Below are 13,677 nucleotides of genomic sequence, written 5' to 3' on the forward strand. Positions count from 1 at the left end.
AGAGGTCACGAAAGTGCCACCCCTTGTCACACAGTCCCAAAGGGTCCCGGACCAAAATGCAAAAAAATATAATAACACATGAAAAAAAGAGGGAAACACAAAAGGATGACACAAGAGCACAGAGCTCCTGCCTACAGCAGCCACTACAGCAGTGCCATCTTGGAAAAAAAAAAAGACTGGGTATTATCTTCTACCCAATGTCTCATTTGAGTCTTACATTAAGAGTGTTACTAAATCGACCTTTCATCTCCGTAATATCGCTAAAAGTCGTCCCATTTTGTCCACTAGTGACGCTGAGATCATTATTCATGCATTTGTTACGTTTCGTCTTGATTACTGTAACATTATTTTTGGGTGTCAAACTCTGGCCCGCGGGCCAAATTCGGCCCGCCGTGTATCACCGCATTCAACTATAAGTCTCATACTTGCCAACCCTCACGATTTTTCCAGGATAATCCCGAATTTCAGTGCCCCACCCAAAAATCTCCCGGGGCAACCATTCTCCTGAACTTCCACCCGGACAACAATATTGGGGGCGTGCCTTAAAGATACTGCTTTTAGCATCCTCTACAACCAGTCTTCACGTCCGCTTTTCCTCCATACAAACAGCGTGCCGGCCCAGTCACGTAATATATGCGGCTTCTACACACACACACACAAGTGAATGCAACGCATACTTGGTCAACAGCTATACAGGTCACACTGCGGGTGGCCGTATAAACAACTTTAACACTGTTACACCACACTGTGAACCCACACCAAACAAGAATGACAAACACATTTTGGGAGAACATCCGCACTGTAACACAACATAAACACAACACAAATACCCAGAAGCCCTTGCAGCACTAATTCTTCCAGGACGCTACAACATACACCCCCGCTACCAACAAAACTCGATTTTGCATGTCACTATAAAGTTATATAAGCCTTGCTTGTTCAATATTTAATGCAAAACTTGTTTGGGTCCCTATTAAAAGGTTAAGTTGTTCAACTTTGGCCCACGGCTTTGTTTAGTTTAGAATTTTGGCCCACTCTGTATTTGAGTTTGACACCCCTGCCCTATAGCATTAAGACTATAGTTGGTACAAAATGCGGCTGCTAGACTTTTGACAAAAAGAAAGTTTGATTATATTACGCTTACACTTTAAACCTTTTTATATACATATACCGTTGTGGTCAAGTTTACATACCCTTCAGAAGGATATAATGTCATGTCCGTCTTGGGTTTCCAATATTTTCAACAAGTCTTATTTTGTTGCGATAGTGATTGGAGCACATACTGACTGTACTTGTTTGTGACAAAAAGCATACATGAAGTTTGGTTGTTTCATAGATTTATTATGGGTTTACTGAGAATGTAACCAAATCTCCTGGGTCAAAAGTATACATACAGCAACATATTTTTTGGTGATGTAGAAAAGTTACAATCAAATCAAATTTTTCTTCATGGCATAGCCTCTTAACTTCATGTGAGTGATTAAGATTGACACCTGTTGACTTATTTGAGCCCATTTAAATAGGGCTCATGTGATGCAGTCATTAGACTCGGTTACAAACGCGACAATGGGAAAGTCAAAGGAACTCAACACAGATCCGAAAAAACTAATCCTTGACTAGAACAAGTCAGGAAAGTCACTTGGAGCCATTTCAAAAAAGCTTAAGGTCCCAAGAGCAACCGTGCAGACAATTATTCATAAGTATAAAGTTACATGGCACAGTTCTGTCACTGCCACAATCAGGAAGAGAACACAAGCAATCCCCTGCTGCTGAGAGAAAATTGGTCAGGATGATCAAGAGTCAATCGAGAACCACCAAAAAGCAGGTCTGCAATTAATTTGAATCTGCTGGAACACAGGTGTCAGTGTCCACAGTCTAGAGTGTTTTGCATCACCATAGACTGAGAGGCTACAATGCAAGAAGGAACCCCTTACTTTAGAAGCGGCACCTTAAGGCTTTTCTAAAGTTTGCTGCTGATCACATGGACAAAGATAAGACCTTCTGGAGGAAAATTCTGTGGTCAGATGATACAAAAATTGAGCAGTTTGGCCACAATCCCCAGCAATACGTTTGGAGGACAAAAGGTGAGGCACACCACACCTACTGTCAAACATGGTGGTGGTTGTAGTAGTATGTTCTGGACCATTTTTGCTGCCAATGGAACTGGTGCTTTACAGAGAGTAAATGGGACAATGAAAAAGGAAGGTTACCTCTAAATTATTCAGGACAACCTATAATCATCAGCCCGAAAGTTGGGTCTTGGGTGCAGTTGAGTGTTCCAACAGGACAATGACCCAAAAACACGTCAAAAGTGGCAAAGGAATGGCTAAATCAGGCTACAATTTAGGTTATAGAATGGCTTTTCCAAAGTCCTCACTTAAACCCCATTGAGAACATGTGGACAATGCTGAAGAAACAAGTCCATGTCAGAAAACCAACACATGAACTGCACCAATTTTGTCAAGAGGAGTGGTTAAAAATTCAACCAGGAGCTTGTGGATGGCTACCAAAAGCGCCTTTTCCAGAGCCCAAAAAAAGTCTGCGGGGAATAGAGCGTCTTCTATTCGGGCTCTAGTACTCTGGAAAAGCCTACCGGTAACAGACTCCCATCTTAAAACTAGTTTCTATACTGTAGCCTTTACGTTGACCCCTTTTTAGACCAGTTGATCTGCCGTCTCTCTTTTCTGCTCAGCCCCCCTCTCCTGCATGGAGAGGTTATCAGATGACCACAGGTGAGGCGTTCGCTGTCCAAAGTCGGCACCCGGGGTGGATCACTTCTCTGTCCTGCTGACTTGTCTCCACTCAAGATGAACCCCAGCTGGCCCCACTGTGGACTGGACTCTCACATTAACTGTATCCACTCAGCATCCATTGCATTGGTCTCCCGGGGGCACACCACATCTGTGGTCCCCTCCAAGGTTTCTTGTCGTTCCCATTGGGTTGAGTTTTTTTCTTGCCCTGAAGTGGGATTCGAGCAGAGGATGCCGTTGTGGCGTGTGCATTTAAAATATATCACTAGTGATTCTGATATGGATACTTTTCACTTCAAAATGCTCATTAAATGATTTTGTGATTTTAAAAAAATATATATTTTATTTATTTATTTATTTTTCCCTTATCATGTTGATAATCACGATAAAAGTTACAACTTGTTAACAGTATTCGGAACGTTTATTTAAAAAAATTATATTTTCTTATTACTTTGCTGAAAAAGCAATTGAATAATCAACATATTTACTCTTTTATAAATGTAAATGATTACAAGAGGAAGTGGTTATATAATAACGTGGTATTCTAGGATTGCCAGCTTGTCACTTCAATCATTGATTTGTTGTTTATTATTCATTCAAAAGTAGTTTGTGTGTGTTTGAGATCTTGCCTTTTTGATATCAAGTTAATTTTAGTATGGTGCTGGTTATTGCTTTCATGAGTGATAATGTATTTCTTACATTAAACTTTCTATGCTTCTTTTTTGACAAAGCACATCAAAAGTGACATGCCGCGTTACATTAAACGTCTTTCTACCCGCTTGGTAACGTACATAAAAGTAATTATATCACTCCATCCATCCATCCATCTATCTATTTTCTATCGCTTGTCCCTATTGGGGTTGCGGGCGGTGCTGGACCATATCTCAGCTGCATTTCGGCAGAGGCGGGCTACACCCTGGACAAGTCTCCACCTCCTCGCAGGGCCAACTCAGATAGACAGACAACATTCACACTCACATTCACACACTAGGGCCACTTTAGTGTTGCCAATCAACCTATCCAAAGGTGCATGTCTTTGGAGGTGGGAGGAAGCCGGAGTACCCGGAGGGAACCCACGCAGTCACGGGGAGAGCATGCAAACTCCACACACAAAGATCCCGAGCCTGGGATTGAACTCAGGACTACTCAGGACCTTCGTATTGTGAGGCACATGCACTAACCCCTGTTCTACAGTGCTGCCCGATTATATCACTCGTTACTGGTAAAAGTAATGGCTTTTTCAATTATTATTTGGAACACTGCTTATTAATTAACTAATTAACAATGTATAAATAAGATGAAGTCCAATAACTTACTTCATAATTTTTTAAGCTATTCACAAACCCCAAAACCAGTGAAGTTGGCACGTTGTATAAATGGTAAATAAAAACAGAATACAATGATTTGCAAATCCTTTTCAACTTATATTCAATTGAATAGACTGCAAAGATAAGATATTTAATATTCAAACTTGTAAACTTTATTTTTTGCTAATATTAGCTTATTTGGAATTTGATGTACATGGGTTATACTTGTACTTGTACTTTTCTACCTTCAAGGTACTCAAAGCGCTCTGACATTATTTCCACATTCACGCACACACATTCACACACTGATGGCGGGAGCTGCCATGCAAGGCCCTAACCATGACCCATCATTAACAAGGGTGAAGTGTCTTGCTCAAGGACACAAAGTACGTGACAAGGTTGGTAGAAGGTGGGGATCGAACCAGGAACCCTCACGTTGCTGGCACGGCCACTCTGGCAACCGCGCTACGCCATCCCCAATGTCTGCGTCCCCAATGTCTACTTCCCCAATGTCTGTAACATGTTTCAAAAAAGCTGGCACTAGTGACAAAAAAAGACTGAGAAAGTTGAGGGATTCTCATCAAACACTTATTTGGAACATCCCACATGTGAACAGGCTCATTTGGAACAGGTGGGTGCCATGGTTGGGTATAAAAGCAGCTTCCATGAAATGCTCAGTCATTCACAAACAAGGATGGGGCAAGGGTCACCACCTTGTGAACAAATGCCTGAGTAAATCGTCAAACAGTTTAAGAAAAACATTTCTCAATGAGGTATTGCAAGGAGATTAGGGATTTCACCATCTACAGTCCATAATATCAAAAGTTAAGAGAATCTGGTGAAATCACTGCACATAAGTGGCAAGGCCGTGACCTTCAATCCCTCAAAAGAGACATCAGTGTGAAAAGGATATCACCACATGGGCTCAGGAACACTTCAGAAAACCACTGTCCGTAACTAGTTTGTCGCTACATCTGTGAGTGCAAGTTAAAACTCTCCTATGCAAAGCAAAACCCATTTATCAACAACACCCAGAAACGCAGCCGGCTTCGCTGGGCTCGCGCTCATCTAAGTTGGACTGATGCAGGAGGAAAAGTGTTCTATGGTCTGACGAGTGAACATTTCAAATAGTTTTTGGAAACTTTGGTCGTCGTGTCCTTCGGAACAAAGAGGAAAAGAACCATCCGGATTGTTATAGACGGTAGAAAAAAAATCCACCTGAAAAGCTTAAAAAATTGGTCTCCTCATTTCCCAAATGTTTACTGAGTGTTGTTAAAAGGAAAGGCCATGTAACACAGTGGTAAAATTGCCCTTGTTCCAAATTTTTTGCAATGTGTTTCGGCCATCAACTTTTAAGTTTATGATTGTAGCTGAGATAGGCGCCAGCGCCCCCCGCGACCCCGAAAGGGAATAAGCGGTAGAAAATGGATGGATGAATGGATTATTTACAAAAAAATAAAAATACGTTTATCAGTTCGAACATTAAAAAATGTGTCTTTGCAGTCTATTCAATTGAATGTAAGTTGAAAATGATTTGCATTGTGGTGTTTTTATTTACCATTTGCACAATGTGCCAAATTCATTGGTTTTTGGTTTTGTAATAATTTATGATTATAATGCAATTCGTAATTCCTATAGCCAGACATGTGGTTTTTTTATGTACCTGGCTATAAGAATAACAAATTGCATATATTTTTTAAATACCTAATGAGCGTTTTTGGATTAAATTATGAATACAACAATCCCAATTTGTGAAAATAAATTGAATAGCGATCTCGTCATACTGATGATGGCCACGCCCCTCTCCTCCAAAATGAGAATAATTGGTCTCATTGCTCAAGTGGGCGGAGCCAAGACAGCAGTACACGCGCTCAGAGCGTGTTTCTAATTGGATGAAAATTGCAGGGAGCAGATGTGCACGCGTCAGGTGCGTGCTGCGCGTGTTCTTATTGACGATTGGATGAGCGCTCACGTCCAATTACCATCAGCATGTGTGGCAGGTCGGTCTCACTTTCACCTTTAAGGCTTACATTCGGGGAGCAAATGGTGCGTTGGAGGCGCATATGTCTTTGAACGCATCATGGACTCAAACAGAAGTTTCCAGCCCTGGAAAGACTACATGGGATTATCCGATGCAGTTCGGAAGATAATATGTCAAAACAACACGACGCTTTCACAACCGGAAGCTGTGCCTTCACAAGCGGAAGCGTCACCTTTACAAACGGAAGCTTTGAATGCGTCTTCTAGAAACATGCGCGTGCAAAGATGGGAACTTAATCCGAGTTGTGTTGCATCTCCTCCGACGTCGGGAGCAGAACTTCGTGCACCAGTCGCAGGTCTGCACAATAATCTTGCATACACTCCTGCACGCAAGGAAGGAGGCTTCAAAGGGCGCAGCTGGCACCTGAACACACCTGAGCCGCCATCACCTACACGCATGATGTGCACCTTCTGCAAACACAACGGGGAGTCCCAGGTGGTCTACTCGTCCCACTGGCTGAAGACGCTCTCCGGAGACGTCGCCTGTCCTTACCTGCGCAGGTACGTGTGTCCTCTTTGCGGGGCTTCCGGCGACAAAGCGCACACCAAACGCTTCTGTCCAAAAGTGGACGTCAACTACAAGTCTGTGTACGTCAAGAACAGACGCTGAACTTCTCATGTGCTTCCATCACATGTTTTGTTTGTCATTTCTGTTATAGTTGGAATAGCAACATTTCTCATTTATTGCTTTTAAATCATAAGAGAATAATTACTTGTATTTTTTTAAGCAAACAGTGTGAAATATGTGTTTTTCTTTCATTCTTGTGTGCAAGTATCTGTCGTTTGCAGTGTTATACGTAGTATTGTATTTATTTGTAGTAGTTTGCGGTGTTATACATAGTATTGTATTTATTTGTAGTAGTTTGCAGTGTCGTACATAGTATTGTATTCATTTGTAGTATTGTAGTAGTTTGCAGTGTTATACGTAGTATTTTATTTGCAGTGTCATGTGCAATGGTCTTATATATTAAAACTACACATTTTCTCTCCTGTGTTGTAAATACTTTTTACGAATATAATCTTTTGATGGTGTTTGGTCTTTGTAAAAAAAAAAACTGCAGGAGAAGTGTGGTGTTTTTAAGAACAAAAATTAAATGAAAGTAAAGTGGGTAAAAAAAAAGTTACATGTTGATATGGTAAATGTGTTGTACTTGTATAATGATTTTCTACCCCTTTTTAAGGAGCCCAAAGCGCTTTGACAGTATTTCCACATTCACACACACACATTCAAACACTGATGGTGGGAGCTGCCATGCAAGGCACTGACCAGGACCCATCAGGAGCAAGGGTGAAGTGTCTTGCCCAACGGACGTGACTAGGATGGTAGAAGGTGGGGGTTGAACCAGTAACCCTCAGATTGCTGGCACAGCCACTCTACCAACTTCGCCATGCCGTATTAACAACTATGAGTAACTGTTAGGGCTGCGAATCTTTGGTGTCCCACGATTCGATTCAATATCGATTTTTGGGGTAGCGATTTGATTATGTATCGATTTTTTTCGATTCAACGCGATTCTCCATCCAAAAACGATATTTTTCCGATTCAAAACGATTCTGCATTCATTCAATACATAGGATTTTAGCATGATCTACCCCTGTCTGCTTACATGCTAGCAGAGTAGTAGATTAAAAAAACAAAAACTTTTATAATTGTAAAGGACAATGTTTACATCAACTGATTGCTATAATGTAAATTTGTTTTAACTATTAAACAAACCAAAAATACAACTTATTTTATCTTTGTGAAAACATTGGACACAGCTTATGAGATACGATGCAAGTGTAAGCCACTGTGACACTATTGTTTTTTTTTTTATAAATGTCTAATGATAATGTCAATGAGGGATTTTTAATCACTGCTAAACTGAAATTATAACTAATATTGATACCGTTGTTGATTATATTCATTTTTGTTTCACTACTTTTGGTTTGTTCTGTGTCGTCGTGTTTGCGTCTCCTTTCAATTGCTCTGTTTATTGCAGTTCTGAGTGTTGCTGGGTCAGGTTTGGTTTTGGAATTGTATTGCATTGTTACGGTATTGCTGTGTATCGTTTTAGATTGATTAAAAAAAAAAAAGAGAATCGATTCTGAATTGCACAACGTGAGAATCGTGATTCGTATTCGAATCAGTTTCTTCCCACACCCCTAGTAACTGTTATACAAAAATTTATGGATATAAGTTTAAGTTTCATGTACCTCATACTTGCCAACCTTGAGACTTCCGATTTCGGGAGGTGGTTGGGGGCGTGGTTAAGGGGGGAGGAGTATATTTCCCCCTAGATTCACCAAGTCAAGTATTTCATATATATATATATATATATATATATATATATATATATATATATATATATATATATATATATATATATATATATATATATATATATATATATATATATATATATATATATATATATATATATATATATAGCTAGAATTCACTGAAAGTCAAGTATTTCTTATATATGTATGTATGTATGTATATATATATATATATATATATATATATATATATATATATTAGGGCTGCGAATCTTTGGGTGTCCCACGATTCGATTCAATATCGATTCTTGGGGTCACGAATCGATAATATCTCGATTTTTTTTTTTTTCCGATTCAACGCGATTCACGATTCAAAAACGATTTTTTTCCGATTCAAAACAATTCAGTATTCATTCAATACATAGGATTTCAGCAGGATCTACCCCAGTCTGCTGACATGCTAGCAGAGAAGTAGATTTAAAAAAAAAAAAAAAGCTTTTATAATTGTAAATAACAATGTTTTATCAACTGATTGCAGTAGTGTAAATTTGTTTTAACTATTAAACAAACCAAAAATATGACTTATTTTATCTTTGTGAAAACGTTGGACATAGTGTGTTGTCAAGCTTATGAGATGCGATGCAATTGTAAGCCACTGTGACACTATTGTTCTTTTTTTAATTTTTATAAATGTCTAATGATAATGTCAATGAGGGATTTTTAATCACTGCTATGCTGAAATTATAACTAATATTGATACTGTTGTTGATAATAATCATTTTTGTTTCACTACTTTTGGTTTGTTCTGTGTCGTGTTTGTGTCTCCTCAATTGCTCTGTTTATTGCAGTTCTGAGTGTTGCTGGGTCAGGTTTGGTTTTGGAATTGCATTGCATTGTTATGGTATTGCTGTGTGAAAAAAAGAGAGAATCGAATCTGAATCACACAACGTATTAGATTCGATTCGTATTCGAATCAATTTTTTCCCACACCCCTAATATATATATATTATACATATATATATATATATATATCTATATATATTATACATATATATGTGTGTGTATATATGTATATGTATATATATATGTATATATGTGTATATATATATATATATATATAATATATATATATATAAAATAAATACTTGAATTTCAGTGTTCATTTATTTACACATTTACACACACATATTCATTGTTGAGTTAAAAGTTGAATTGTCCATCCTTGTTTTTCTAACCACATGCATGTACAGTAGATGGCAGTATTGTCCTGTTTAAGTGTGTCACAACATTGCTGTTTAGGCAGACAAACTGCTTTACGGTAGACGAAAACAGACTGCTGTTGTTGTGTTGTTTTACCGCGCTGGGAGGACGTTAATGAAACTGCCTAACAATAAACCCACATAAGAAACCAAGAACTCGCCTTCGATCATTCTGCAGTTATAACGTCATTGGCAGACATGCTCTTTATACACGTCACTCAGGTCCGCATGGAGCTGGAGGGGGCGTGGCCTCCAGCTCTGCCTGAATTTCGGGAGATTTTCGGGACAAAATTAGTCCTGGGATGTTTTCGGGAGAGGCGCTGAATTTCGGGAGTCTCCCGGAAAATCCGGGATGGTTGGCAAGTATGATGTACCGTAATATACGTACTATAAGACGCTCCTAAAATCCTTTCATTTTCTCAAAACTCGACAGTGCGCTTTATAACCCGGTGCGCCTAATATACAGAATCTTTCTGGTTTTGCTTGCCAACCTCAAAGCTATTTTATTTGGTACATGGTGTAATGATAAGTGTAATCAGTAGATTGCAGTCAACACATAAGAGATACATGTAGACTGCAATATGACTCAAGTAAACAACACCAACATTGTGTATATTCCATTGGAAATATAGAAAATTACACACAACACTCAAAAATCTATCAAAATGTTTTAGTACGACTTTGGTAAGCTACTCCTCTCTGAGCTGCTACCTTACCGTGGTAGAGGAGTTTGCGTGTCCCAATGATCCTAGGAGCTATGTTGTCTGGGGGTTTTCATGCCCCCTGGTAGGGTCTCCCAAGACAAACAGGTCCTAGGTGAGTGATCAGACAAAGAGCAGCTCAAAGACTTCTATGGAATTACAACGAAATGAACCCAGATTTCCCTCGCCCGGACGTGGGTCACCGGGGCCCCGCTCTGGAGCCAGGCCCGGAGTTGGGGCACGATGGCGAGCGCCTGGTGGTCGGGCCTGTTCCCATGGGGCCCGGCCGGGCACAGCCCGAAGAGGCAACGTGGGTCATCCCTCCAATGGGCTCACCACTCATAGGAGGGGCCATAGAGGTCGGGTGCATTGTGAGCTGGGCGGCAGCCGAAGGCAGGGCACTTGGCGGTCCGATCCTCGGCTACAGAAGCTAGCTCTTGGGACGTGGAACGTCACCTCACTGGGGGGGAAGGAGCCTGAGCTAGTGTGCGAGGTAGAGAAGTTCCGGCTGGATATAGTCGGACTCACCTCGACGCACAGCAAGGGCTCTGGAACCAGTTCTCTCGAGAGGGACTGGACCCTCTTCCACTCTGGCGTTGCCGGCAGTGAGAGGCGACGGGCTGGGGTGGCAATTCTGGTTGCCCCCCGGCTCAAAGCCTGTACGTTTGAGTTCAACCCAGTGGACGAGAGGGTAGCTTCCCTTCGCCTTCGGGTGGGGGGACGGGTCCTGACTGTTGTTTGTGCTTACGCACCAAACAGCAGTTCAGAATACCCACCCTTTTTGGGTACACTCGAGGGAGTACTGGAAAGTGCTCCTCCGGGTGATTCCCTTGTCCTACTGGGAGACTTCAACGCTCATGTTGGCAACGACAGTGAAACCTGGAGAGGCGTGATTGGGAAGAATGGTCGCCCGGATCTAAACCCGAGTGGTGTTTTGTTATTGGACTTTTGTGCTCGTCACAGTTTGTCGATAACAAACACCATGTTCAAACATAAGGGTGTCCATATGTGCACTTGGCACCAGGACACCCTAGGCCGCAGTTCCATGATCGACTTTGTAGTTGTGTCATCGGATTTGCGGCCTTATGTTTTGGACACTCGGGTGAAGAGAGGGGCGGAGCTTTCTACCGATCACCACCTGGTGGTGAGTTGGCTGCGATGGTGGGGGAGGATGCCGGACAGACCTGGCAGGCCCAAGCGCATTGTGAGGGTCTGCTGGGAACGTCTGGCAGAGTCTCCTGTCAGAGAGAGTTTCAATTCACACCTCCGGGAGAACTTTGAACATGTCACGAGGGAGGTGCGGGACATTGAGTCCGAGTGGACCATGTTCCGAACCTCTATTGTCGAGGCGGCTGATTGGAGCTGTGGCCGCAAGGTTGTTGGTGCCTGTCGTGGCGGTAATCCCAGAACCCGTTGGTGGACACCAGCAGTGAGGGATGCCGTCAAGCTGAAGAAGGAGTCCTATCGGGTTCTTTTGGCTCATAGGACTCCGGAGGCAGTGGACGGGTACCGACGGGCCAAGCGGTGTGCAGCTTTAGCGGTCGCGGAGGCAAAAACTCGGACATGGGAAGAGTTCGGGGAATCCATGGAAAACGACTTCCGGACGGCTTCGAAGCGATTCTGGACCACCATACGGCGCCTCAGGAAGGGGAAGCAGTGCACTATCAACACCGTGTATGGTGCGGATGGTGTTCTGCTGACTTCGACTGCGGATGTTGTGGATCGGTGGAGGGAATACTTCGAAGACCTCCTCAATCCCACCAACACGTCTTTCTTTGAGGAAGCGGTGCCTGGGGAATCTGTAGTGGACTCTCCTATTTCTGGGGCTAAGGTCGCTGAGGTAGTTAAAAAGCTCCTCGGCGGCAAGGCCCCGGGGGTGGATGAGATCCGGCCGGAGTTCCTTAAGGCTCTGGATGCTGTGGGGCTGTCTTGGTTGACAAGACTCTGCAGCATCGCGTGGACATCGGGGGCGGTACCTCTGGATTGGCAGACCGGGGTGGTGGTCCCTCTCTTTAAGAAGGGGGACCGGAGGGTGTGTTCCAACTATCGTGGGATCACACTCCTCAGCCTTCCCGGTAAGGTTTATTCAGGTGTACTGGAGAGGAGGCTTCGCCGGATAGTCGAACCTCGGATTCAGGAGGAACAGTGTGGTTTTCGTCCTGGTCGTGGAACTGTGGACCAGCTCTATACTCTCGGCAGGGTTCTTGAGGGTGCATGGGAGTTTGCCCAACCAGTCTACATGTGCTTTGTGGACTTGGAGAAGGCATTCGACCGTGTCCCTCGGGAAGTCCTGTGGGGAGTGCTCAGAGAGTATGGGGTATCGGAATGTCTTATTGTGGCAGTCCGCTCCCTGTATGATCAGTGTCAGAGCTTGGTCCGCATTGCTGGCAGTAAGTCGGACACGTTTCCAGTGAAGGTTGGACTCCGCCAAGGCTGTCCTTTGTCACCGATTCTGTTCATAACTTTTATGGACAGAATTTCTAGGCGCAGTCAAGGCGTTGAGGGGTTCCGGTTTGGTGGCCACGGGATTAGGTCTCTGCTTTTTGCAGATGATGTAGTCCTGATGGCTTCATCTGGCCGGGATCTTCAGCTCTCACTGGATCGGTTCGCAGCCGAGTGTGAAGCGACCGGAATGAGAATCAGCACCTCCAAGTCCGAGTCCATGGTTCTCGCCCGGAAAAGGGTGGAGTGCCATCTCCGGGTTGGGGAGGAGACCCTGCCCCAAGTGGAGGAGTTCAAGTACCTAGGAGTCTTGTTCACGAGTGGGGGAAGAGTGGATCGTGAGATCGACAGGCGGATCGGTGCGGCGTCTTCAGTAATGCGGACGTTGTATCGATCCGCTGTGGTGAAGAAGGAGCTGAGCCGGAAGGCAAAGCTCTCAATTTACCGGTCGATCTACGTTCCCATCCTCACCTATGGTCATGAGCTTTGGGTCATGACCGAAAGGATAAGATCACGGGTACAAGCGGCCGAAATGAGTTTCCTCCGCCGGGTGGCGGGGCTCTCCCTTAGAGATAGGGTGAGAAGCTCTGCCATCCGGGAGGAGCTCAACGTAAAGCCGCTGCTCCTCCACATCGAGAGGAGCCAGATGAGGTGGTTCGGGCATCTGGTCAGGATGCCACCCGAACGCCTCCCTAGGGATGTGTTTAGGGCACGTCCAGCTGGTAGGAGGCCACGGGGAAGACCCAGGACACGTTGGAAAGACTATGTCTCCCGGCTGGCCTAGGAACGCCTCGGGATCCCCCGGGAAGAGCTAGACGAAGTGGCTGGAGATAGGGAAGTCTGGGCTTCCCTGCTTAGGCTGCTGCCCCCGCGACCCGACCTCGGATAAGCGGAAGATGATGGATGGATGGATGGA

General features: G+C 43.5%; 1 protein-coding gene across 1 annotated transcript; it reads left to right on the plus strand.

The window, feature by feature from the left end:
* Nucleotides 1–5,974: 5,974 nt before the first annotated feature.
* Nucleotides 5,975–7,082, plus strand: nanos3 (nanos homolog 3). Its single transcript, XM_061880621.1, has one exon. The coding sequence runs from the start codon at nucleotides 6,138–6,140 to the stop codon at nucleotides 6,705–6,707; it is 570 nt and encodes a 189-aa protein (XP_061736605.1). The 5' UTR covers nucleotides 5,975–6,137; the 3' UTR covers nucleotides 6,708–7,082.
* Nucleotides 7,083–13,677: the final 6,595 nt, after the last annotated feature.

The sequence above is a fragment of the Nerophis ophidion genome, linkage group LG20 (genome assembly GCF_033978795.1).
Source record: "Nerophis ophidion isolate RoL-2023_Sa linkage group LG20, RoL_Noph_v1.0, whole genome shotgun sequence".
Lineage (NCBI taxonomy): Eukaryota > Metazoa > Chordata > Actinopteri > Syngnathiformes > Syngnathidae > Nerophis > Nerophis ophidion.